A 25,667-nucleotide genomic window follows, 5' to 3' on the forward strand; every position below is an offset into this window, starting at 1 on the left:
ACTAGTGCTGTCTAGAGATTCAAAATATTGTGCGATTAAAAATTATGCTCTGTGATTAATTATTCTAATTAATCTCTTTTTAATCTCACCTAAAAATTGTGGAGAAACGCCCTCAGCTTGAGGTATTTTCATTTAAATTACAATATTATGGCAGATCGAAAGATTGATGTATAACAAAGTGTCTTTCTAAAGTCATTTATTGTTTGAGATTTCCATTCCTCTGTATGTGAGATGAGTCCCAATGGCCGCTGACACTTTTAGTTCAGACCATCAGGGGAATATTGATGTATACTTTTATCAATCTCCAAATAATAGAAAATAGAAAACAAATAAAACATCATCAAGAGGGTCCAGCTGCAGAACCTATGTAGTGCTATAAGATACAATACGATTAATGAACATCGTCCAAAGGACCGCTGTCCGTGCTTGGCAAGGGAAGGCAAGGCAAATGTATTTGTGTAGCACATTTCATACACAAAGGCAACTCAGTGTGGTTTACATGTGGAAAAAGTGCAACAAAACACATTCATGAGTTCAAAAATCAATAAGAACACTGGAATGATCAGTAAAGACATTTAAAATCATCAACAAACACATTACATCAACAACATGACCAAAAATCTCCCTCTCAATCATACGCTGTAGAGAGAGCAATTGCCTTTAACTTTGATCTAAAATGTTCACATGTGATGCTGACTTCAGCTCTGTTGCAGTTTGTTCCACTTCTTTGCAGCATAACAACTAAAAGCAGCATCACCATGTTTACTGTGGGCTCTGGGCTCCACTATCTGACCTGTGTTCATAGACCTGGGAGACCTGCTGGGTTCATACCTGACTAAAAACTCACTGATGTATTCTGGACCAAACCCATTCACAGATTTATACACCAGCAGCAGAACTTTAAAGTCTATTCTGAGGCTGACTGGTAGCCAGTGTAAAGACTTTAAAACTGGAGTAATGTGTTCTGACCTCTTTGTTCTGGTTAAGACCCGAGCTGCAGCGTTCTGAACCAGCTGTAGATGTTTGATGCTCTTTTGGGGGATTCCTGTCAGAAGACCATTACAATAGTCCAGTCTGATGGAGATAAAAGAATGGACCAGTTTCTCGTAATCTTTCTAAGTCATTAAACCTTTCACTCTGGAGATGTTCTTTAGGTGGTAGAAGATGTTTTTGTGATAGATTTCATTATTATTACTTTTAGAGCTATGAGCATTCATTGAAAAAACCTACACTCTATGTACCACAACATTACCCTTAACACACATACACAGAATATATTCTCAACCACATTCACACTACTCTTTTATGTGTATCCCAACACATCAAGACTATTTTTATGGTTTTCAGCTTTTTATTGTCATACATTTTCAAGTGTAAGAATAACTGTCCTTCATTGAAACTCTATACAGCTCTGCTGACCATGGTACCACCTAAAACCCGTTTTCCTGTATTTTGAAGATAGAGGCTTAGATTTATTAGGTATTTTTGGGAAAACCACTTTTATATGTCAGGATAATAGTATATTCAATATATATGGTTATAATGAGAGTCAATGGGACCAAATTGGTCCCGAACTCAAAGAGTGTCGGTACATTTTATATCTCCTGTTCTATGCATCTTGCAATAAAAGTGATAATGGAATTATGAACATGACAACAAAAGAAAACTCCTGGCCAAGGTTCATACAATTAGGCTTTAAACTGAATGAGATAAGCAGAAGTTACAGGTTTGGTACCCGAGGGTGATGCAAAGATCACCTTTTTCAGTTTGTAACTCTTGGTTTACAGGTAAATCATGGAGAGCGTAAGAACTTTTCACGTGTTTCTTTGTCGTGTGTGTGTGTGTGTGTGTGTGTGTGTGTGTGTGTGTGTGTGTGTGTGTGTGTGTGTGTGTGTGTGTGTGTGTGTGTGTGTGTGTGTGTGTGTGTGTGGTTTGGTAACGAGGCTCAGCAGCTGGAGTGGGCGAAGAGGGAAAGTGAGCGAGCTGAGAGAGAGAGGCTGAAACGGCTCCGTCAGCAGGAACAGGAAGATCTGGAGCTGGCCATTGCCCTCAGTAAGGCTGAGATGTCCAACGCATGACGTGGAAACGCGCACACACACACACACACACACACACACACACACACACACACACACACGGACTGAAGGTTGCTGGCGTCATGGAGACCAACTGTGTAGATTTGATGGTTTTTGGACCAGTCTCACTCTGACTGTGACTGCTGACCAATCAGGATCAAATGTGTGTATATGATGTGACTCTGGTTGGAAGCTGCTGCAGACTCCCTGCTGATGATCATTACAGTGTTAAACAGCATAACCGTGCACTAGTGTTAACTCATTGTTTAACATGTTTACGTTCAGACTCAATGATGAGTCCACAGACAGATCCAGGCCATATGCTCCTGTCTTTAATCTAATGTGACGATCCTTCCAACGTCTACAATCTGTTGTTAAATGTGGCAGTAAGTACGTGTCTGCCCTCTGGATGGAATCCACTAACTTTATGTTGTGATGCCACTCAACATCCAACCAATGGGAGTCAAAGAAAGAGACGAGGAGAAAACTGAGTTTATTTACATTTATTTAAAGTCATTTGTAGTTTTTTTTTTGTGTTTTGTTTACAATCCACCACAAAAAGCTCATCAGGCTTTGAGCTGCAGCTGGACGTGAGCCGTGCGTGAGCCGTACACGCACAAGCACGCCCTCTCTCATGTGCTCATGTGTTCATCGGCCTGGAGACAATGCTGAGTGTTGATTGGCTGGTACTTCCTGCCCCTCAGCCTCACTGCTACTGTGTTCTGTAATGAAGCTGCTAAGAACTGCTAGCTGTTAGCTGCTAGCAACCGCTGGACTTCCTGTTTTTCTGCTGTGGGCGTGTCTGTAGGTGTGAAGGTCACTCACTATGTCTCCTCTGTGCAATATGTGATCTTATTGTTTTTTATTCTGATTATTTATGTTTTAATGTCCTCACTCCATCTTCTAATGAACCATGTACAGCTGATGGTGTGCCCATAGGCTCCGCCCCCACTGACAGGTGGAGCGTGTGCAGTCCTGCTGTGTCAACGAAGCCCATTCATGTGATTGGTTTTAAAGAGAATTGTAGGAAGGAAGTGTTTGAACGACTGAAACCTCGGTGAACTATGCACATTTACTGAAGAATTCAGGTTTCCTACTTTTACAGGTTAGTGTAACATTAACACAGTGCAAAACATCTGTTAGCAACAAGCTGTGACATTGTCAACAATGTAAATAAAACGACAACAATGTAATCACTTCAGTCCTCAGTTTTTTTTATGGTTAGAGTTTAGGGTTGGTGTCAATTACAATAACATATTCAATTATCCATGTTCAATTACAATTACAGTTATCAGCATTTTTCCAATTACAATTTTATTACAATAATTTTTTATCTTCAAAGTCAATTACAATTAATCACAATTACTGAGCCTGAAATAAATAACCTAATAAAAGTTAACCTTCCTCTTGTGTTAGCTTTCTGCTAGCATCTCTTATGATAGCAGGTCCTAAATCAGACTAAAAACATATATCGATCATTTAATGTATTGCCTATCTATTGGTTACCTTATTAAACTTCCTAATCAATGAAAATATTGGTTCAAATATTTATGGTGTGGGCATTTTTTGTGTGTGTGTCAGTTTACCCCTTGATTTAAATTTTTTTTAAATGGTAAAATGTGGGAAAGCTTGATTTGAGACATATTTTAATAAATGTTAACTACATATGTGTAGAACTGTAACATGGTTCCCTAGATTTGCGTTAAATTATAATTAACATTTTTTTTTATAGAATTTTCATGGCAATTACAAAGTCAACTATCTAAACTTAATTACAATTACGACAACATGTTTTTAAAATTACAATATAGTCAGGCCATAATTGTAGTTAATCATCAATTACAAAATTACAATTATAATTGACCACATCCCTGGTTAGAATATAACCCAAAGCCAGAGGAAGTCCACAGGTGAAGACGGAGAAGGTCAAGATTTCTCCATTTATTTGAATTCTATTGAGTTTGTTTTTCAGACTCTCAGCAAAGCAGAAGATAATCCACTTTCCTCCATTTCCACATAAAAGACGTCAGAAGTCTGTTTTATATATGTACGAAAATGCATTTTAAACATTTTTAGATTATTTATATTGGAATGAAAAGGGCCCTGTGTGAATATAAGCTGGTCGTTAAGCACAGTTTGGCACTAAAAAGAATTGTTTCTTCTGCATCAGGGCCCTAGCTACCACCCCTTTAAAACAGTGCAAATGGTACAACCCACATGTGCTTCTCTGGCAATGAGCGGGAGATGGACAGCAGCAGGAAACCATGTCTTTCCTCAAGAATGGAAAACCAGGTTGTAAAAAAATACAAAGAAATAAAGGAGAGGGAGAGAATGTGAAATGAGGGAAATCAACTGTTTATTCAATTATTCAGAGGTCAGCTTTAAAATATGTTCTTTGGGCAATATATTATTTTAATTTAAATTAACCACGTGCACTCACGCATTTAAATGCTGGAACATCAAATCTTAATTGGAAATAAAATAACTTTAAAAAATGCTTTTGAAGACTACAATTTTCTGTCACAAAATCTTAAGAAGGTGGCCAGTGTCTATACTTACCTTTTATTAACCAGATTAAAAAAAATTATATATACACACGCACACTAAATTGTAGCAGAATTATGTCACAACCACAATATTCAATAAACCACTAAAATATAGTAGAACAGGTTTGTAAAATAACAGCAAAGGATATGGAGTCGTTAGGTTATTGTGAAGAAAAAAGAAAGCTTATATAATAAAGTAAGAATACTAGATACTAGTATAGTGTACATATAACTTACAGTAAGGGCCCAACAACCTGGTTAGTACTCAGGGCCCAAAATGTGGTGCTACGCCCCTGCACACACACACACACATATATATATATATATAATGCACTCATGCATAAAGTACCATCGTTAGTTTTAGTTGGTGTATTTTAGATGTAGTTACATTTCGTCGCCATTGGGGAAAAGAACGCGTTGCCCTGGCAACGAGACCAGGAAGTTGTATCTGAAGTTGGTGGAAAAGAATGAACGTAAAACTCCAGTTTCTGTCCCACGTGACCCTGAAAGGTGCTGCAGTAAATTTAATTTAACACAACCGACGTGAGTCCAGCATGTCTGAGCCGGTCAGAGCCAGTTCAGCCCCGGGTGCGTCGAAGCTGGAGCGAGCGTCGGACCTCAGAGGTGAGAAAGGCCTGACGAACATGGCGGGTCCTGGTCCTGGTCCTGGTCCTGGTCCTGGTCCTGGTCCTGGTCCTGGTCCTGGTCCTGGTCCTGGTCCTGGTCCTGGTCTTCCGGTAGTCCGACAGTGGACCCGCACAGACAAACAGGGACACTGGGACAAGTTATTCCTGGATGAACGCCATGTCTTAAAGATTCTACTTATAATATTGGTTTTGTGAGGTTAGAGTTAGACAGAGAGTTCTCAATACGATACACAAATGTGTTCACGATAATGAAAAAGTAGAGCAGTGTTTTCATCACTTATCCTGACTACTCTGTATTTTTAATAACACAATCAAAAAGTAATTCTAGAAAGAAAGAAAAAAGTCCTTAAGGGTTGCTAGAAATTCTTGATATCAGAATGGGGTCACGACCCAAAAAAAGCTGGGAACCACTGAAGTATAGGAAGATATTTAGGAAAGGGGGAAAAAGACTCCAATAAATACACTTGAAAAACAACCATGCTTTTATCTTTAAAACTCGGCATACTTACATACTTACTCTGAGCATCACTTTTTCAACTCCATGGAAATATCAAAAATATATTCAACAAAAACATAAATAAGACAATATTTTCCTATTTAAAGTGCTACTCAGAGACAGAAAGTTCATGCCAGTCTAAAAAAAACATGTCATGTCGTCAGACTCATAATGACATTCATAAACTTTGTACAACATTTATAAAACTTCAAACTAGAACAGTTTACACAACCCAGATTTATAATATATAGACATGTTTTAAACATTAGCATGTCTTGTGATATTGCAATACCACGCGTACCATGGACAGTAGGTCATGTGACGTTTTTATATTGTGATAAATACCTTATCACTCTCAGTGTTGTCACATCATAGAGCCATCAGTATTCTTTATCATTAACTGCAAACTACAGAAAACAAACGTCTGATGTTAAAAGCTATTTGATTTGTGACCCTTACACCTGGTGCAGTGGGAGAATTGAGACAGTTTTCTGTGTTATTCATTTGTAAAGTAACTGAAGAACATGTTTAAGTTCCAGCAGAAAGCAAAACAACACATTCCTCCTGGAACAATGACCACATTATTCCCCAAGAACTTCTGGTCAGCCTGAGCTCCAGTGTGTGCAGTAAGAATGGACTCGGACAGTCCGCCCACCATCGGACCTGTCAGGTACCAACACACCATTCATATCTACTCAGTGCTTTTGCATTCATCATTCATTCTATTACAATATTTTTCTGCAAGGAAATACATTCTGCAGATGAAGACATTAGAGACAGCATTGGATGGGTTTTAGTGATTGTACATACATTTATGGTGAATAGAGGTCTAAAAAGAGGAAAAGTGTTTTATAAACATTCTAAGGTCCTACTGACTATTATTTTGAAGTTGCTGTCACTATGCACAGGACTTTGGAGTCCGACGACCAGATGCCGTCTGGCATCATTCTCTGGGACGCAAGAAATACAAATATTTCTTAGAGCAGCCAACGTCCTTGACTGGAGCTGGAAGGTTAAGAGATTACACACACACACCAACATTAAGTATAGGATTTAAACTATCATCTAAGAAGTGTGTGTGTGTGTGTGTGTGTGTGCGCGCAGGGATATTTCCTTCCTGTGTGATACTATGGTTGCTGAAAGGAAGACAACACCTCATCTCCCACCACTGAAAAATAACATCAGTGACACACAGGTGAGCCATCCATCCATCACTCCATCCATCCGTCATTCCATCCGTCCATCCATCCATCCATCATCCATCCCTTCCTTCATTCTTTTATCCATCATTTTCTCTATAAAGGGAAGTTTCAACTATCAGGCCTTGATTAAGTGCCACTGTCGCTCCTCCTGGTCTGCTCAAAAAAGATTTATGCCTCGTAATAAGGTTGGGATTAATTATAATTGTAATCGTATAATTGATAATTAATTACAATCATGGTGTATCTATATTGACTTTGTAATTGTAATTGCCATGAAAACTGCATAAAAATGGTCAATTCTAATATAACGCAAAACTGGGGAACCATGTTACAGTTCTATGTACAGTTCTACACATATGTAGTTATATGTTTTATATCAAGCTTTCACACATTTTACCATTTAAAAAGAATTGAAATCTAGGGCTATACTGACACAAAAAAAGGTCAGACGCTACGACAATAATATTAAAAACTATATTTTCATTGATTAGGAAGCTTAACAAGGTAACCAATAGATAGGAAATAAATTAGATGATAGATACTTGTTTTTAGTGTATTTTACAGCTGATTTAGGACCCGTTATCATAAGAGATGCTAACAGAAAGCTAACACGAGAAGAAGGTTAACATTATTAGGTTATTTATTTCAGGTTCAGTAAATGTGATTAATTGTAATTGAACTTTAATAATCGAGAATGTAATTGTAATTGACTTTCTGAGGATAAAAAATAATTGTAATTTAATCTTTATTTGCCAGTCGCTGTAATCGAAATAGATTTGTAATTGAACACCGGTAATTAAAAATGTAATTGTAAGTGAAAAATGTAATTGACCCCAACCCTGCCTCGTACTCATGTTCACAAGCATTTATTTCTTCACAGCAGTAGAAAACTATTGTGGAACTATGCAACAACACGAGCTATGTTGTCAACTATGCAGATTCGGTTACAAATTACATATGTCAAATGTACAACAAGACATAAACAAAGTGAAAATAATATCACTGTGTGCCCCTACTTGACCAGTCATAGAATAGACTCTATTAAGGCAGAAAAATAACATTTTCATCACCGTACTTTGTATCCTGACTCTTTCCCTCTCGTGGGTATTTGCACACTTTCACATCCAATTCAAGTGTCATGTCATGGGACCATTAATAAGTTAATTACTCATTTTACATGTTAAATGAAATATTAAATAAACTTTTACAATGTACCTAATGATATGTTATATTGCTGTCAACATTATTTTATAATTTTAAGACTTAATGAAATTGAACTTAAAGTAGCATAGTCTGACATCTTGTGTTGTAACGTATAAAATAGCCAAAGCTACAGACACAAACTATTTTTCATTCATGCTAATGATGCTAAAGGTCAGCGGCTGCATGGGAATCTACTCTTGTGCACTGACCAACTTTTCTGTTTTCAGTCGATTAAGCCGTTAACTATTCTCCCCGTCCATCCCTCTATACGCTATACGTCCTTATTCGTCATCTCTCGCTGTTGCACTTTTTGAGCAAGTGGTTTCTGGTTTACATCTGGTTTACATCTGGCTACCTTTTTTCCATTTTCTTCTTACTTTCAGCTCAGCAGTTGAGGCAGATTTCCTCCACCTCACAGTGTGAGTTGTTCTAACGGAGGCTTCTTGATGAAATAGCATTGTTTTACTTCATCTTATCATTTTCTTGCTCAAAGCTTTTGGATTTGTAATTTTCCTTCCAATAAAGCATTCCTTACGTTGTATGCCATGAGATGACTGGGTTCTTATATCTATGGTATAAACATGTTGTTGTAAATAAATTCTTTTTTTTAAATGTGCACAAATTTAAACAGTAGAAGACATGGACACAAATACATTAATAGAAAATCTAAGAAAAACTTCAAACCAAACTTCTCAAGTGACGATATCTTCAATTTGATTATGAATATGTATACCAGTATTGGCTTTTTTACATTACTATTACACATATTGTCAATCATTTACTTGTGCAAAGTATATAGATTGTTGCAGAGCTGTTTAGAGAGAGAGACTACAGAAGTTCAAAATGCTTGATTCATGTAGACTGTAGAAATTGTGGCATAACTGGGATTTTTGATAATCTGTCATCAATAAATATAAAGCTTTGATTTACAATATTTATACAGTACACCATCATATGTATGTGTATATACAATTGTTATACAATTATAATTTATTGCACACTTGAATGGGTTTAGATACGCTGATCAAAATAATAAAAATATTCAATATGATTATTTAAACGTCTTACCGTTTAAAAGTGCATCACAAATTGTCTACTCCACTCTAGCTCCATTGCTGTAAAAAAAAAAACGGTCCATTGGTGTGAACGGAGATGTCGTAACTCTCTAAACCGCTCTGGATTGTTGTTTTACTGTTTTTCAGAATAAAAGCATCTTGGAGAGACTAGTCCCAGAGGAATATCGCATAGTGAAAAACAAAGGGATACAGAACCTTGAATTTTATGAAGAGTAAGTCTGTCTCAATAATTGCTGATGGAGCTTTTCTTCTGCAGCTTAATGTTAGCTATGTAAAATAATCTGAGCCTATCTTTCATTTCTACTACGTCTTCTCCTTTTCCTCAGTGCATTCACGGTACAGCTGAAGGATAATGAGAAGAAGCTGCGAGTCCTTCCATCACTGTGAGTCCACAGATGTTATTTCATCTAGTTAATTTTTTTAGTTTGGTACTAGGTGCAGTACTGGTACTCCATATTTAAAAGGAAAGGGAGTGTTGGTAAGGGACAGCATTGAATATTGACATGGATTTTCTGTGTCCAGGAGACCCAGTGGTCGGCTGGAGGCGGTCCAGCTGTCGAGGATGATGGATGACATGCTGGAGAAGGCAGGAGTGAATCAGCAGAACGAAGAGCTGACTGAGCTCTCCCAAGTAGGTGGCCAGATAGAGAATGAAACTCTAGTCTGTGTGCCTTAACCAGTTTATGTACCAACAAGTGTGTAAAACATGTGCAACTGTTACATAGGAACAACAACAGACCCAACATTTACCCTGACTGTATGAACCAATGATCAGAAATGTTCCTTACCTTTAGTTTAGTTCAGGGGTCTGCAACCTGTGGCTCTGGAGCCACATGTGGCTCTTTGACTCTTTTACAATGGCTCCCTATAGTTATAAAATATACATTTAAAATAATGAATTATTTCTTGCAGAGGGTTTTGATGACATTAACTTTATATAAAATGGGGTTAGGGTTAGGGTTAGGGTTAAACCATTTGTTAACCTAAAATCACAATAACTCTGCCACCTTCCTACTCAACCTCCTGCAACCTCTACAGACCATCAACGTTTCTGTTTCCATGTTTAGATAACTAACTTGCTTGTGAACTAGGATATAATAATGTGTTTATACAAGTTGGATCTGATCCCATCATCAGACAGTGGAAAATACAACACTGCCAATAGAACTAACAACAGCTGGATTACCCTTGATGTAGAGACAAAACAAGCTGCAAACTTGTGTGTCCAAAAGAGACATTCCCGAGTGGTGACATTATGGATGAAAAGGGAAAAACCTTCCAAACACCTTCGAAAGAGGAACTATTCTTGAACTGGAGGAATGCTAACAACGTCTGGCAGGGAACAAGGCCAACACGAACAAAGATAGAGGAGGAGGACAACACTGACTACAGATGAGAATACACAAAAAAGGACGGTTCAGAAGAACTCAAGAATGTTTGACCAGAGAGACATGTAAACCCATGTAAATTTGCGATGGTAAAACAGGGGACGGGACCCGGATAAGCAAACTGCTTCTCTCGTCTCCTTTTTCGGCATGTACAAAAAAAGAAAAAAAAAATGTAAAAAAAAAAAAAAAAAAAGTGAATGTAACCATGTCGGAAATAAACTGAATAAATAAATAAATAAATAAAAAAAAAACCTAGAAAACAACTATTCTGGAAGAAAATTGAGATTTTTTTTGTGTGGGGAATGTTTTATTTAACTGCCAACATGCTGGCTTAATATGCATGCTTAATATGTTGCAAGAAATTAGCAATTAACATGTGTTGACTTACATGATCAAGTTATTTTTTGTAGCCCTTCAAATACATTCACTTGTTTTGCAAAAGGAGAAAAGGCAGTGAATGTGTTTTATGCCAGCTTTGGTTGTGGGTGTGAAACATCCTGACCTTCATTCATAATGGATTTCTATTATTAGGTGACTCACAATTTGAGTTTATGAACTTTGTTTGTGGATTAAAAGTATAATGTAGAAAAAAATACATCAGGTGCAACTTAGAGAAGGCAGAGATGGACAAGTTTTATCATGAAGGGGGCCACAAAGATGTGATTCTCTGAATTGAGGGCCACAGTTTGTATATTTTAGTTTTTGTTTGATGTTTTTTATTGTAATTTTGTTAGTTATGTGCAAAGTTTCTGTATGTCATTCTTTGCATTTTTGTTCTTATTTTGTGTATTTTGGTTTTCCTTTTATGTATGTTTATGCAATTTTATTTTGTGTATTTCTGCTGTTGTTTTGTATATTTTTCTTCTATTTTGTTTATTTTTCGTCTTGTATTGTATATTTTTCTGTCATTCTTGTATTTGTGTTGTTCTTTTGTATGTTGTTTATATAATTTTGTTTGTTTTTCCGAGTCATGTTGTGTATTTCTGCTGTGTCATGTTTTCCCATTTTCTTTGTTGTCCATACAAAACTAGGCTGAGGGCTTCATGTTGCCCATGTCTGGCATAAGGTTTAGCCTCAACATGTTCAGCAGTTACAGTATTAGAGCTTTGTGAAAATGTAAATCATGGCTCTTTCTTGTCCCGTAGCTTGAGGGTTTACTTGAGCTGGTGAAGGTCGAGCAAAACATCTACAACATTGTTTTCCATGAACTGATTCGACAAGTGAGCGTTGGCTGCGTTGAGAGAGGACAACTCCTCGCCAAACTCAGGTAACTCAATAGGTGATTCAGTAGCATGAAAATTGCTATATTGATGTAATTGCGAGGCAAGCATGACAGAGAGCTTGGGAGAATTTCAATATTTGTGGAGACTTTTCCTCATTTTAAGGTGTGACTTTGTAGATGCTCACCTTTAGTTTCTACTTTTTGTCCAGGAAGAACTACCAGTCCCTGCTCAGTCAAATCCCACACCGTCTAAAGGCTTTGCACACAGAAGTAGTGGCGCAGCGAACTCTGGATCGCCATCTCACAGACGAAATCCAGCGGATCAAGACGTCTATTCAGCAGCTTAGCATGTACGTAAGTTTGGGTGAGCCCGATCAGTAGTAGCTCAGCCAGGTGAGAATAGATCAATGTTGCAAGAAAAAAGAAGGATACTTGAAGGGATGGTTGCATATGAAAGAATTAGGTGTGTGCATGTTTTTATTCCAGTGTACATTTGTTTGTCTTCACAGGGAATTGTCAAAAATCAAAGACCATGATGCCTTTGTTTCCCAGCAGGCCGAGCACGCTCATCGACAGCTGGCTGACTCTCTCAAGCAGACTCACTGTAACTCAAAGTCAGTCTATGATACAAATCTAACAAGATACAATCCAACATGAGATTAACGGATACAATTAATTCAAGAGACCATAAAACATATTGTTTGTCAATGTTGTGCAAAAAGTTCAATTGGATATATTTAATGAATCATTACCAAATAACTGACCTCTCAACCAATCTTTGCACTGCTCTCAGTGTGGTCCAGGGTTACCATGAGCTGTATGAGATGCAAAGGTCGCGACTTGAGGCTCAGCTGGTCCAAAGGACGGAGGAGCGAGACGACTGGGTTGAGCTGACTTTCTGCCTCGCCCGCAAGGTTTGTCACTTTTGTTCCTTTTAATAGCTTATAGACACAATAACAGTGGAAACCCAACAGTAGCTCTTGAAACAACACTCTATCCTCATATTTAGTTTAATGAACTTGTATTATTTAATTCTTACTTAATTATGTCTTTCTTTCTTTCTTTCTTTCTTTCTTTCTTTCTTTAGTGTTTATTCTTTTCATTTGTAACATTTGTCGAGGCTCTGTGACATAAGTCATTTCCCTCTAGGATAAATAAAGTACTTCTGATTCTGATTGATCAGTAAAAGTAACAGTATTGTATTGTTCAGGTGATCAACAGAAAGAAGCTGCAGCTGGTCAGTCGTTTGCACCTCAGTGAGCAAAACTGGTTCAAAACAGCAGAGCACTGCGTCCTTTACCTTGTTTCGAAGGTAAACCAAAGCTTTTACTGTTTACAATGCTAAATATCATCAGTCATAAATAATGCCGCATCACTGGCGTTTTAAATTGTGAAAGTGGCTTTTTTCTTGCAGGATACAAAAGATTTGAATGTGGTTCTTGAACTCTGTGACTCATGGGGAAGGCAGCTGACTGATTTAATGTCTAGGCTGAGGAACGCTGAGGAGGCCCAGAGTGGACAGATCCAAAGCATCCAGCAGGGCATTGGAAAGTGGCTTTCAGTCTACACCACAAACAAGAAGTAAGCAGCACTTTTGAATACAATATTTGAAATAAAAATGAAAACATTTGCATTTTCAATATTACGACAATGCTGCCTTCAATTTTTAGAGGCCCCGATCCCAAATATGACAAAGGAATGGTAGCGCAGATTCATGCTGACTTGCAACAGTGGTCAAAGGTAAATATTGCATGTGTATCTTATTCCTGGTTTTGTGTAGTGACTGTATGTGTTTTAATTGTCACAGTGTTGTTTTTGACCAAATCCCATCTGCTAAGCACCTTTGAACCAGATCACTAATATATACGTCATGTCATGAGAAGTGATTGTTCTATCGAGAGTTGATATTTTCTCTCTTGGCGCTTACAGTCACAGTCCCAAATGCCTATAATTTACAACTCATTTGGTCGACAATCAATGCTGATACACGGGCAATAAGGTGTCTACGTATATGATGTTGTCTATGGGTTGATCAAGGAAGCAAAGCCTATTATTTTATTGTTTTCATCTGGAAGGGACAATGCATTTTACAGGATGTAACAATATGTAAAATATGCCAGATTTAGCAAATTTCAGCTATTTTCCATCTGTAGTCTCCACAGAGTTTTAACTAAGAAAGCAAATAACCAAGTCAACTTATGGACAGTACCAAGTTTCAGAACAATACAATAAAAAAGTGAACTGACACAAAACACCATCACATTAAGTTCTATAAACAGCACCAGTTGGATTTTTGTGCAAGTCATAAAAAAACAAGCAGCTTCAAGTTGAATTAAATCACAGCATCTGCTGATTGAAAAGTGCAAGAAATAAATAAACTGAAAAACATGACCAATTTCTGGTTTCATTACATTAAGTAACGGCACCTTCTGGCTTTTTGTACAAGAAATTGAAAAAACAACAGCAATGACATAACTAGCATCACGTTTAACTCGAACAACTCACAAACATGACCAGCTTCTGGTTTAAATAACAGTATCAGCACTTGCTGGCTTTATGTACAAGTAATAAAAAACGTAAGCAGCTACAAGTTGAATTAAATATTAATCACAGTACCTGCTGGATTTTTGTGCAAGAAATTGAAGATAAAAAAATATTACCAGTTGTTTCACTTTGTTGTCCATTACCACCTCATCAACAGAAGCAATTATGCATTCTTTCACAGTTTCCACCTCGGTAAATGACTTTTTTTTTTGTGAGTATCCATGCTATGGTTGCCTTCTGCTGCAGAGTGCAAGTGCAGGAGAAGATTGTCGAGCTTTGTTGGTAGTTAAAAGCAAGTGTTTTCAGTTTTGTTTGCCGAGCATCTGAACCCGGTGGATAGTCGTTGTCAAAGTTGAAGTGTCGTCGGACATTGTATTCCTTTTTCATTGAGCAGATATCATAACATAGCAGGCACATGGGATTTCCCTCCGCTTTTGTTATGTGAGCAATCTCATCAGTCCAGTCTTTATTGAACTGTCTATTTTTGGTGTGAACTTTCCATCGCTTTTCCTTTGAATGTGCCATGCCTGCTGTTTATCTGAAGCGCTTTTCCATATGCGTTGTAAACAGCAGTGCCGGAAAACGTCACAAAGTGCTAGAAGTGTTGTAAAGTGCTGTGAAGTGTCACAAAGCCGCGTGTATACCGTTTTTGGCGGACATTAAACAATTAATTCACTAACTATAGATAGGTGGGCCACGGGCCAGTTGTGTTCGAGGAATGGAGCGGTTTTGAGCCTCCAGTTGAATAGCCCTGCCCTAACCCTTCGGCTATTGGACGAACCACTCTACCACTGATCCACAGTTGCCCAAAGAAAGTAATAATGGCAACGTAAAAAGTAGCAGAAATTAAAACGTCATTAAATGATCTGACTTCATTAGATATAGACCTGGATCAAAATGTAATGTGGAAATTGTAAAAATAATGGTTTACATCTACTTTACATGGAGCGAACAGTAATAGTTGACTTTAAAAAACGAATTTAATTCTTTTGTCTTCTGAAGCTTTTTGGCACAGATTGTAAACAACGTTTGGTTATTTCCTGTATTTTTGACTGTTGCACTTTTACATTAGTTTTATGCAGGTGATTAGTATAATTTACTTTGATTTATTTTGAAATATGATGTTACTTGTTCCCTGTTTGTTCAATACATTTGAAAATGTGTTATTTGTCAGGATGGTGGGGGGAACCACTGATATAGAGAAAGCTGCATACAGGAGCCATACATGTAGCATGTGATATATTAGCAGAATGTTTGATACTTGATTTGACAAAATGCAAAACTAATAAATGCTGATAATAATGTGCATCACTGATGTAAATATTTTTAGTGTTATTTTGATGATGGTGTGTCAATAAGAGCAGTGTAGATTCAGCCTGTGGCCCAGCACCCTGTAATAGCGATTAAACGTCTGCTCCATGTGTTGATTGTTTGTATGTATATGTATATTCCCTCATATAGATCCCATGTTGTCATCTATTTTTTGTGTTTTTTTTACAGATTTTATCTCTTCAGTGTGAGTTCTACCAAGGTGAGAGTCAGTTTTACTCCCTGCAGACGCTGCGCCAACTTCACAGTATTCTGGAAGAATGGCTGAAAATTAGCAGTCGGCTTTTCACCCGACATTCTTCACCTGGTGGTGACCTTCCTGAAGGTCATCAGCTCCTGAAAGAGCTAGACGATGACGTATCAAAGCTTTTCAAACAACTAGACACTCAAGTTAACGGGGAGAGTGGTGAGCACTCCTACACATTCTCCTCTTTAGTGTTTCAATGAACTAATATCAGCTGTTCTGTCTCAGGGATCCATGGAAACATCACAAGGCTTGCTGGGTTAATCGAGTCTTGGGTTTTTACACTTGATGCAGTGATTGAACAGACAGAGGAAATGTCTCTATCTGTTTCTGAAAAGCTGGAAAAAGCTTTGCAAGATTGGCAGAGTTTGTCTGAAGAGGCTTTACAGCACCTCACCATCAGAGAAGAGCAGAGTGTAGGACAAATAGATAAAAGCAAGCAGGACGTGTTGTAAGTTCTCATTTATGTGGGATCAATGATTTTGTTTTTAAAGTCTGTGTAAAGCAAATTCAGCCATTTTCTTATAAACACATTAATTAGGTCATAAATGTAATCCTTAAAACATGTAAAAAGTCATTCAACCATTTATAATGTAATTGTGAAGCTAGGCTTCACAAACTGCTTCAGATTTCTGTGTTCAGGATTTAATGGGCGTGTCAGAAATAATAGCCGTGTTACATAATGGAGCCCTCATTAGCATAAACCCGACCCTGCTGCTGAAGCACACCAAACTTCCGCGGCCTCCAGCAGGCGCAATTCGGCCCCTAGCCGAAAACAAACCACATATTCAGAATAAAATGCGTCCGCTGGTGCCACATTTTTCATGAAATGAGCACTGCTTTTTGCACCGCGACTGTATGTTTCGCCTCTAGCAGACAGAGTTCTGGCTCTATCCGGGAGAGATGCACATATTCGGACTCGAGCGGAACAGACCTTTCCACTGACACCTCGTTTGACCCGATCCAAGCACTTTATCAACGCTGAAGCCGCTTTCACACTGTTCTCTCCCATAGACATAGTACATTGGAGGCGGCGCCCTTCCCACGCGTGGGCGTGGTTCCAGCGCCTCTAACTGACATGCCCCCAGCATCTCAGAGCAGAGAGAAAAGTTTTTCCATGACTTTGAGACCTAATTTTATATACTTAGTGATTTTTTTCATCTTTCAAATTTGGCTCAGTGGTCAATGACACATGTTTCTGTTGTGTGACAAACTCATAACACACATTTATTTCTCCTTTTCTCGGACTTTAATATATGTAAGTAATTCTAATGATTTATATGATGTGCTCTGTTATCCTACAGTTTTGAGGCTGAAAAAGCTTTAGACAAAGTTAGGGAATTCAAAACCCGCCTGTCTAACTTTACTGTGGAAGAGCGCCAGAGACTCCGTGAGGAGGTAGGCACGAGCCTACTCCACTGGTCAGTTGCAAAATGTAGAATTTGATGCTCAGTCATAAATTATGTAGAAAATGTATTTCAAGTCTGTATTTATGTGGCTGTTTTGGAATTCATCACAGAAAAGTGTTGAATTTGGTTGTTTCTTCTCTTGTCAGGTCAATGCTGTCCACATGGCTCTGACTCGCTGGATGTTGGACCTGTTGTTGCTCATGATCCCTGACCTCAAAGATCATGACCACGAACTGCAGCCCCACGACATCAACCAGGTCCCACTGCAGAGTCTGAGGGAGAGGGCTAAAGTGCTTTGCAAAAAACTGGACAACTGTTCCCAGTACATCTCCAGGTAACACAAAACTTAACAAAATTTGCGCTCTGATCTGTCATCTTTCTTGTCATGATGCTGTCTGAAATATTTATGTACTTATTCACTCATTACAGTTTGAATAACCAACTAAAAATTTCCTTTTTTTAGCTCCTGCGCTCTGATTTTTGAGGAGCAGGTTTTCCTGAACCTTGGTGATGATGACCGCAAAAATGTGATAAACGAGTGTGAAAAACTACAGGTAAACAATTCTAAGAGATTAAGTAAAATAGTAATTAATGCTGTTCGGATTAAAAAAATGTGAACGTTTTTCACAGACGGAGTGTGCTGACTGGGTGGAGATCAGTTTGTTGCTCCTCTCAGGTGTTGTGCCTGTAGAGGTGCCCGTCACACAGCCTGAGCACATATCCAACACTGATCACATTCTCTGTTCCACGAACGCAACAATAGAGGCTCAGGTAACGGATCGGCTTCAATTATAAGTGTATCTGGATTTTATATATTATTTTGACCATCTCTGATTGTTTTTCTCTGTTGGAGTCTCCTTGTACACAAAGAGTTGAATGATACATTGGTAACGTAGTATTTAAATCTAAGATAAGTCCCTCGATGGTCACGTAAATTAGTGCCGATTTTATCTCATTCATGAAAAAAATATTTTTAAACTACCGGTAGTCTGTCATTGGTTTGTTTTCTGTCTTTGAATTTGTTTTGATTAAAATCTTAATATGTCTGATGTTATATTGTAGTCTTTGGTGATAATGAATACCAGTTTTGTTGTTTTTGATTGTTTTTTCACAGAGAACAACAGACCATGAAACACAGGAGGTTTGTTAAACATTAAAGTTCTCTGGAAATGCAGAATTGTAGTCTGTAGAGGAATTAAAATGAATGAAAAGCTGTTTTTCTTAAAACTCCCAAAAGTACTTTATCCACCCCTGCATTTATACACTGTAAAATTCACATGTGATGTATATGACTCTTCAGTTGTTTACTTGCATCATACGCAGCATCTTGACAAGTTGCAATCATACACGAGATTTGATTCTCAATTGAATGGTAAAATAAACATATTCTTTATGCATTACATTTACCAATATGAATGCAGGCTTGGGATATTAACAAATATATTGGAGAATTAGAACTGCATCCTTTTTCTATGAGAAAAAGGGCATACAGTTACATTGTCTTTGTCCTCTAGGTGGCGCTGATGGTTCCTGAGAACATCACTGTGAAGCAGATAAGCTCAGATGGAAGCATCACAGAAAGAAAGTTGGATGGCACCAAAGTCTCACTGAAAGGGGTACGACATTTAAATCTGACCTGGCCTAATATTAGTTTATTTGTTGTGTGAATTGAATTATATGCCTTTCTGTTATTTTGACCGTCTTTCTGTTAAACAGACCGATGACCTGGTTGTATCTCCAGCTACTGAAGAAGCCCAGAAAGCCTTCAGGGATCTGACCACAGTGGGACTGTTGCAGCAAGAACTACTGTAATGTTTTTATACATGTTGTTTTTAGGATAATTTATACTATACCATCTAATCATCCATCTTCTTTGCTTCTCCGCTTGCAATGATCCGACACCTTGTAGACTGAAACCTATTACTTTGAGTTCACAGACACTGAAACATTTCAAAACCCAAACAAAACCATCTTTGTTTGAAGAAAGAACAGTACAAAGTATCAGCAGCAGCCAAAACTATTGACGATCTGAGGCACTCTTGAGGTGTAAAATGCTTTATTTAATACAGAGATGTCATATCAATGCGTTTTAACTCACTGTCTTCATCAGGACATGATTAAAACAAGTAAAAATAGGTGCTTATGCTATGAACTCAACTACACCTCACGGTGATACTTGGACATGTCATCACTGATTAACCTGGGGTCATAGGGTGTTTCAGGACTTTAATCATCAGACACCCTCGCCTGGGCGATTCAGCCGGGGGTGATCAGACCCCAGCCTGTGTCCAAGTGATGCACCACGGATCCCCCCCTACGGATCCACAGCCATCTGGAGGCCTTTTCTGTGGCCTCAAGGATGTTCTTGGTGGCTTTTCTCAACTGCTGTCCTCTAATGCCTAGGAGTTTGAACACTCGCTGTAGTGAGTGACCTGAAAAACCCCTGCGCCCGATTTTGACTGGTTCACAGCGGGCTCTCCAGCCATTTCTCCAGCACTCTGTGATGAGCTCACAGTATTTGGCCCTCCTTCGCTCACTAGCTTCGTCAATTCGGTCCTCCCAGGGGACCGTCAGCTCCAGTAGCACCACTTGCTTGGTTGAATCAGATGTTAACACCATGTCTGGGCGGAGTGAAGTGGTAACGATATTTGCCGGGAACTTGAGTTTCCTTCCCAGGTCAACTTGGAGCTGCCAGTCAAGAGCGGTGGCGAGGAACCCTCCTGAGGAGCTCGGCTGGTAGTTTGCTTTCTGTCCTGCTCTGATGAAGGTGATTGATTGCTTCGAGGCGACCTGGGACTTGCTGTTTTATATCGCTATGCAGATGGAATCAGCCAGGGATTTTAAAACTTGGTCATGGCGCCAGCGATACTGTCCCTCCCCTAGAGCCTTTGGGCAACAGCTCAGGATGTGCTCTAAGGTGCCCCTCCTCTGGCACAGTTTGCACTCCAGAGTGTCAGCTAGTCCGCAGGTGTGCAGGTTGGCCGGGCTTGGGAGGATGTCGCATACAGACTGAATGAGTAATTTTGTTCGCAGAGGTTCAGCTCTTCAGAGCTCTGCCCAGGTGAGTTTGCGAGCTTCTGCATGCTCCCACCTTGTCCACGCCCCTTGTTTGGACATGCTGACCATCTTGCTGTAACGTTCTTCCTCGAGCTCTGCACGGATCTCGTCTTGGACCAATTGGCGCTTCTCTTTGCCGCGGGCCCCGTCGTAGCGTGGCTTAGAAAAGCTACCAAGGCCTGCCCTCCCCATTGCCACGGTACCCACCAAGGTCTTGTGCCTCCGCTCTGCTTACGGCTTCTTGTGCCTGCCACTTCCTCCCAGTCTTAACAACAATTCCTGCTGAGGCAACCTTGACATCTGCGGAGTCCCTGTACATCATTACCTCTCTAGAGCGGGTAACTTTTAATTCTTCCGAGAGTCCACAGTGAGGGAAATGCTGCTTGGTGGATTGGCCATAAAAGGCAATGCTGCTCAAGGACCGAGGGAGCCCCAACCATTTTCTTAAAAACTTGTTGATGGTCTTCTTTAGTACCTCTACCGTTGTCATTGGTACCTCGTAGATTAACAGAGGCCAGAGTATTCTAGGTAGGACTCCGTGCTGGTACATCCAGGCCTTAAACTTTCCTGGAAGACCAGATTTATCGATGGCTGTGAGCCAAGAAGTCAGGTAGCTCTTTATCTGCTGCAAAGCCGTTGCATCCTTCAGGGAGCTGTCAAAGATTTTGCCCCGGCTTTTAAAGAAAATCTTAAAGAAAATTTTGCTTTCAACGCTGAGCAGCGAGATTATACGAAACTGCTCGATGTAGCTGGAGTTTTCTTCCTTCGGGATCCAGATGCCTTCGGCGTGTCTCCACTGTGTGGCGACTTTCCCTCTCCACCATATCACCTTCAAGATCTTCCACAGACGCTCGAGGAGCCGTGGACACTGCTTGTAGACCTTGTAGGGTACACCACTTGGGCCGGGAACAGAACTAGATTTTGCAGTTTTCACAACTCCCTTTACCTCTGCCAGGGTGGGCTCTTCACTGATGAATTGGGATTCTGGTTCTGGAGGTGTCACCAGTGCCTCAGAAGGGCCAAGCCCTTGATATCTTGATGTGTCACTGAAGGTGGCATTGAGATGATGGTCGATCTCTTCTATAGGGAAAGCGGGGTGGCCACTTAGTGAAGGCAAAGGGTTTGCCAAAGAAGGCAATTCGCTTCCAAGCCCTGTCCTTTCCCCTCCTTCTGTGACATTCGGACCTCCTCAACGTGATGAGCTTCTTCCTCACGATGTTAGTGTCTCTCCTCTTCCTTGGCTGCCTTAAACTGGCGTCTCAAGGATTTGAGTTCTTGCCTCAACTGGCTTATCTTGACTTCCCGCCAATTGAGTTTTGCTGGGTTTTTAACCCTTTGCTTCTGTTCCACTCCAAAACGCTCAGTTCCTATGCACATTATGAGGTAGCACATGGTTTGGAGTTTCCGGTCAGCATCACTCTTTGAAATGCAATCCAGGGTTTTGTCCACGTCCTCATCCAGCTTGGTCCACTCCTTGCTGTGTGCGACCTGGCTCCTCCTTCGTCTGACCAGGTTCTGCAGCAGGCACAACAAAGACTATTGCATCAGCTGCTGTTCCTGAACTTCGCTTCACTTGTTCCCTCCCGAGGCAGGCCATCCGAGTCTGGTGGATCTTCAGGCCTCTCGAGTTCTTGCAGACCTTGCCGCATATGCAGACTGCGCTCGTAATTTGTTGTCCATTTGCTTGGGTCATAACCAGTAATTCCATCTGGTTGGGATGGTCATCCTCCCCCCCTCTCGGGCATCCCTGGGGGTATTTTCTTGTAGGGTTCTTCGTAGCAAGCTTTGGGTGCCCCCTTGTGGGAGCTGTAAAAACATACATAGACAGGCAAGCATTTGGCAATAAAGATATGTTTAGCTATTTTAAAGATGGGTATCTATTTTATAAAACTAATATATTGTATTTATCATTATAAAAAATGTTACACTTATCATTGTAGATTAAATAGCTCATATTAACATATTATATTTATCATTATAGAAAAATTGTTATATATATCGTTATAAATTCAATTGTTCATCACAAGGGGACAAAAGAAAAACGTAGAACATCTATAAAGATGGTAGGCCTAAGACCAAAGTGAACCAAGTTGTACATTAATCGGTTCAATTTATCATAGGTTCTGCCATCAGGATAAAACATTCTTCTGTTGACTTTCAGAGATTCTGAGATGCGATTAAAAACTGCAGAACAGCGAGCTCTGAAAGCTGAGGAGGAACTGCAGGAAGCACTGGGCAAGATTCAGGACTTAGAGAAACAACTAGAGGATCATCCCAGATTACAGGCACAACGTGATGAAGGTAGGTCCACATCAGCTGATTTTAACACCAACAGCTGAAGCATAAAATTATTAACTTGGTATTTGAAGCTATAGAGGAACACAATTTTCCCCTCCGTCTGCATTTCAGGAATGGAGAAAACAGAAACGTCCCCCACACCAACGGTGAAATCTCCAGCTATACAAAAGAAAAGCTCAGCAGAAAGCAAACCTACGAGCAGCACCAAAAGGACCAAGAAACGCTGATCTGATCCTAAAATATCAAAATCCTGTATGTATCAGCATATGTTCATTTTGATTCGGGCTCACACTATGAATGGAAAGATTTACCAACCGTAGCACTTCAATAATGAACATTTACAACATGAGTAGGTTGCTGTGTTGTTTTTAGTTTATATTCACTGGCGTTTATTTATTTGATTGTTTGTTGGTTATCTATGGCCTGGATCTCGATTAATATACTGATTCTGGATCATTTTCAAAATGGTGAAATTTTAAAATTGATCGATATTTATGAAATTTGACTCAATTATGCCAGGATGGTTCCTCAATTACTCCACAGTTTCATCCAGATTTGATCTGAATTGAAGATTTCATTGTAATTTTTCAGAAGAAATTGGGGTGCCCATACATTTAAACCTACTGTATCGTTATTAATGTGGATATAAATGTCTTAGAGCCTTTAAAGTGTGAATCATTATTGGATCATGATCACTGATCCAGATTTTTTCCAATATCTGTCAAAGACGAGATTTGGCGCTTGGCGAAGGTTTTTGTTTAACTTGATTCCCTTTGAGTGAAAATGCTGTATAGTTTTCTTTTCTTTGTCCAAATGTGGTTGTAGCGAGTACTACTACCAAATGGAAACTTCAACACACAAATAAACTTATGTGATATCAAGTTCAATTTATTTGCCATTTGCAGTGAAAAAAAAATACATTGGAATACTTGTGCAAAAATACACCAGTATGCACCAGAGAAAGCAACAACAAACACCAAAATAAATTAACACAGTAAAAGTTCAAAGGGAAACAATTGACACTAAGAAGCGAGTCGCTAAAAACACACATATTGCCTAATTAACACAATACAACAATAAAAGTGCAAGAACAGCCATGGGGTAGCTCTCTTTTTTCATGAATTGAGAGTTCCAAAAATATATATTAGAGCTATGTATGTTTTATAGTTTATTCATTTTTTACTGAATGCATTAAATAAAACATTTCTGATAAATGAAAATATTAAAATATGTTTTCCAAATGTGTATTTAAAGATTACATCCATACAGTCAGCAAAATGTGGTGTTCTATGAATCTGTGATAACCACATTTATTCACCTGAATAATATCCACTACTATCCAGGAAGTTTATTATTATTATTATTATTATTATTATTTGTGCCATAGTATATATTCATTTTAAAGAAGTAAATCCTTGGTTTAATCAGAAATAAAATGGGTTAAAAGTCAACACAAATGGTACAAATGGTGTTTTAGATTAATTGTCCAAAAATAGACAGAAAAAGTGGTAAAAAAAAAAAATATTGGGTTAAAAGCAGCAGAAATGGGGGAGGGGTGGCAATGCAATTTAAAAAGTAGGAACAATTACTTTAAACTGGCAAATAATGGGCATGATAAATTGTGAAAGTGGTTAAATTGGCCAGAAATATGGTGAAAAGAGGTTAAAAACGACAATAATGGGTCAACATATGTGCTGGGAACCTTCAACATCTTCAGCCGAATGTCAACTTTGTGACTCACTTCAAGAAATGGGAGGTGGAACAACAAATCAACACTATGACCTACAGAATTGCAACTTTCACCAAAAATGTAACGCCAATACTGAAGAAAATTGCAAATTAGGAAGTCTATCACTCTTTTTTCTCAAAATGTGCAAAAACCAATCTCGACCCACAGTTTTCATGCAATTGACACCAAACTTGCTACTTGCTACACAAACCTTTCACACAGATTTTTGATTTATCAGAAATTGAGCCTGCAGTGCATCAAAATGTTTGAAAACAGTATTGTAAACACACTTGTTAAATATATTGATAACGTGCACTTAATAATAATAATAATAATAATAATAATGATTTTATTTAAAAAAACAAATTTTTTACAGCATTTTGATATTTGCTATAATGCAAACAATTTGAGTCATTGCAAAAATTGCATTTTTTTTGTGCCAATAAGTCATTGTTAAAAACAAATGACCAACACCTCTATGCTGTTTAGGTGCATTACATGTTTTTTTTTTTGTTTTGTTTTATTCTTTGTCTAAATTTTTTTTTTACATTAGTTTGAAATCTGCTTAAACACGTTAACAGCTGCGTTCTTGTTTTGCCTGAAATGGCCTGGCCCCGACTATTGCTGAGCAGCAGTTATAATCTAACTTTGATTTGAAGGAAAGGTTCATAGTCCCTGAGTCCCTGATTGTTCCTAGTCTGGACTTTGGACGAATGGGTTTCAACCCAAACCTGTGCAGCAGGCGATTGTTGGAATTAGAAATCTCCTTTTCTTATGTTATTTTTCAATAATCTGTTAATTTTAGGTGACAGTCTATTGATATACCATGATTGTTTTCTCATATATTCTCAATACTAACCCTAACTGTTCAAATTTATTTGTAATCACTTTTTGAAATGGATGAAAGCGAAATAAATAGAGAGACTGACCTGGTCCCTGAGGTTTGCCACGCAGTAAGTGACCCAGTCTGAAAACAACAGCTCTCTCATGTTCCCTCACAATCTGTGTGACATCCAGATGTTACATAGTGTGAACTAAATGCTTCATGGACATGATTTCTTACTGTACACAAACACACTGATTTCAATAAATAATTCAAATCAATAAATAATTGTAATTGTAATAAATTACATCGAACATGAAAAAAATATGTGATATTACTATTACATTTCTTTGCTATATACTGTATATATGTCTTTGTA

General features: G+C 38.6%; 2 protein-coding genes across 18 annotated transcripts in view; both read left to right on the plus strand.

Annotated features, from left to right (window-relative positions):
- LOC114462050 (epidermal growth factor receptor substrate 15-like 1) overlaps window positions 1–4,933 on the plus strand; it is an 84,566-nt gene extending 79,633 nt beyond the window's left edge. For 12 of the 15 annotated variants that reach the window (XM_028444628.1, XM_028444633.1, XM_028444632.1 and 9 more), the window contains one exon: window positions 1,932–3,268. In XM_028444628.1, the coding sequence (XP_028300429.1) occupies window positions 1,932–2,078 (147 nt within the window). In that variant the 3' untranslated portion in view covers window positions 2,079–3,268. Of the gene's footprint in view, window positions 1–1,931; window positions 3,269–4,917 lie in introns of those variants that run through there. The other 3 variants (XR_003673907.1, XM_028444630.1, XM_028444631.1) reach the window with 3 other exon arrangements.
- Window positions 4,934–5,049: 116 nt separating this feature from the next.
- On the plus strand, window positions 5,050–23,390 carry axdnd1 (axonemal dynein light chain domain containing 1). 3 transcript variants are annotated; one of them, XM_028444616.1, is made up of 25 exons: window positions 5,050–5,245; window positions 6,298–6,434; window positions 6,673–6,776; window positions 6,869–6,959; window positions 9,372–9,457; window positions 9,572–9,628; window positions 9,768–9,876; window positions 11,779–11,900; window positions 12,065–12,205; window positions 12,365–12,469; window positions 12,649–12,769; window positions 13,066–13,167; window positions 13,270–13,436; window positions 13,526–13,595; window positions 15,900–16,134; window positions 16,201–16,423; window positions 17,277–17,370; window positions 17,528–17,715; window positions 17,845–17,935; window positions 18,012–18,152; window positions 18,496–18,522; window positions 18,896–18,997; window positions 19,098–19,189; window positions 22,600–22,739; window positions 22,848–23,390. In XM_028444616.1, exons 1-25 carry the CDS (start codon window positions 5,176–5,178, stop codon window positions 22,961–22,963), a joined length of 2,931 nt encoding a protein of 976 aa, XP_028300417.1. In that variant the 5' UTR covers window positions 5,050–5,175; the 3' UTR covers window positions 22,964–23,390. The 3 variants fall into 3 exon arrangements, with proteins under 3 accessions (XP_028300417.1, XP_028300419.1, XP_028300420.1); XM_028444618.1 differs by having other exon boundaries at window positions 6,307–6,434; XM_028444619.1 differs by lacking the exons at window positions 5,050–5,245; window positions 6,298–6,434; window positions 6,673–6,776 and adding an exon at window positions 8,553–8,588 and having other exon boundaries at window positions 6,904–6,959.
- The last annotated feature ends 2,277 nt before the right edge of the window (window positions 23,391–25,667 follow it).

This window comes from Gouania willdenowi, chromosome 4 (genome assembly GCF_900634775.1).
Source record: "Gouania willdenowi chromosome 4, fGouWil2.1, whole genome shotgun sequence".
Taxonomy (NCBI): domain Eukaryota; kingdom Metazoa; phylum Chordata; class Actinopteri; order Blenniiformes; family Gobiesocidae; genus Gouania; species Gouania willdenowi.

Coding starts and splice junctions, on each gene's coding strand:
- axdnd1 (XM_028444616.1), top strand. CDS start 5,176: ATGTCTGAGCCGGTCAGAGCCAGTTCAGCCCCGGGTGCGTCGAAGCTG. Junction 9,629..9,767: donor CTGCGAGTCCTTCCATCACT/GTGAGTCCACAG, acceptor TTCTGTGTCCAG/GAGACCCAGTGGTCGGCTGG. Junction 18,998..19,097: donor CCAAAGTCTCACTGAAAGGG/GTACGACATTTA, acceptor TCTGTTAAACAG/ACCGATGACCTGGTTGTATC.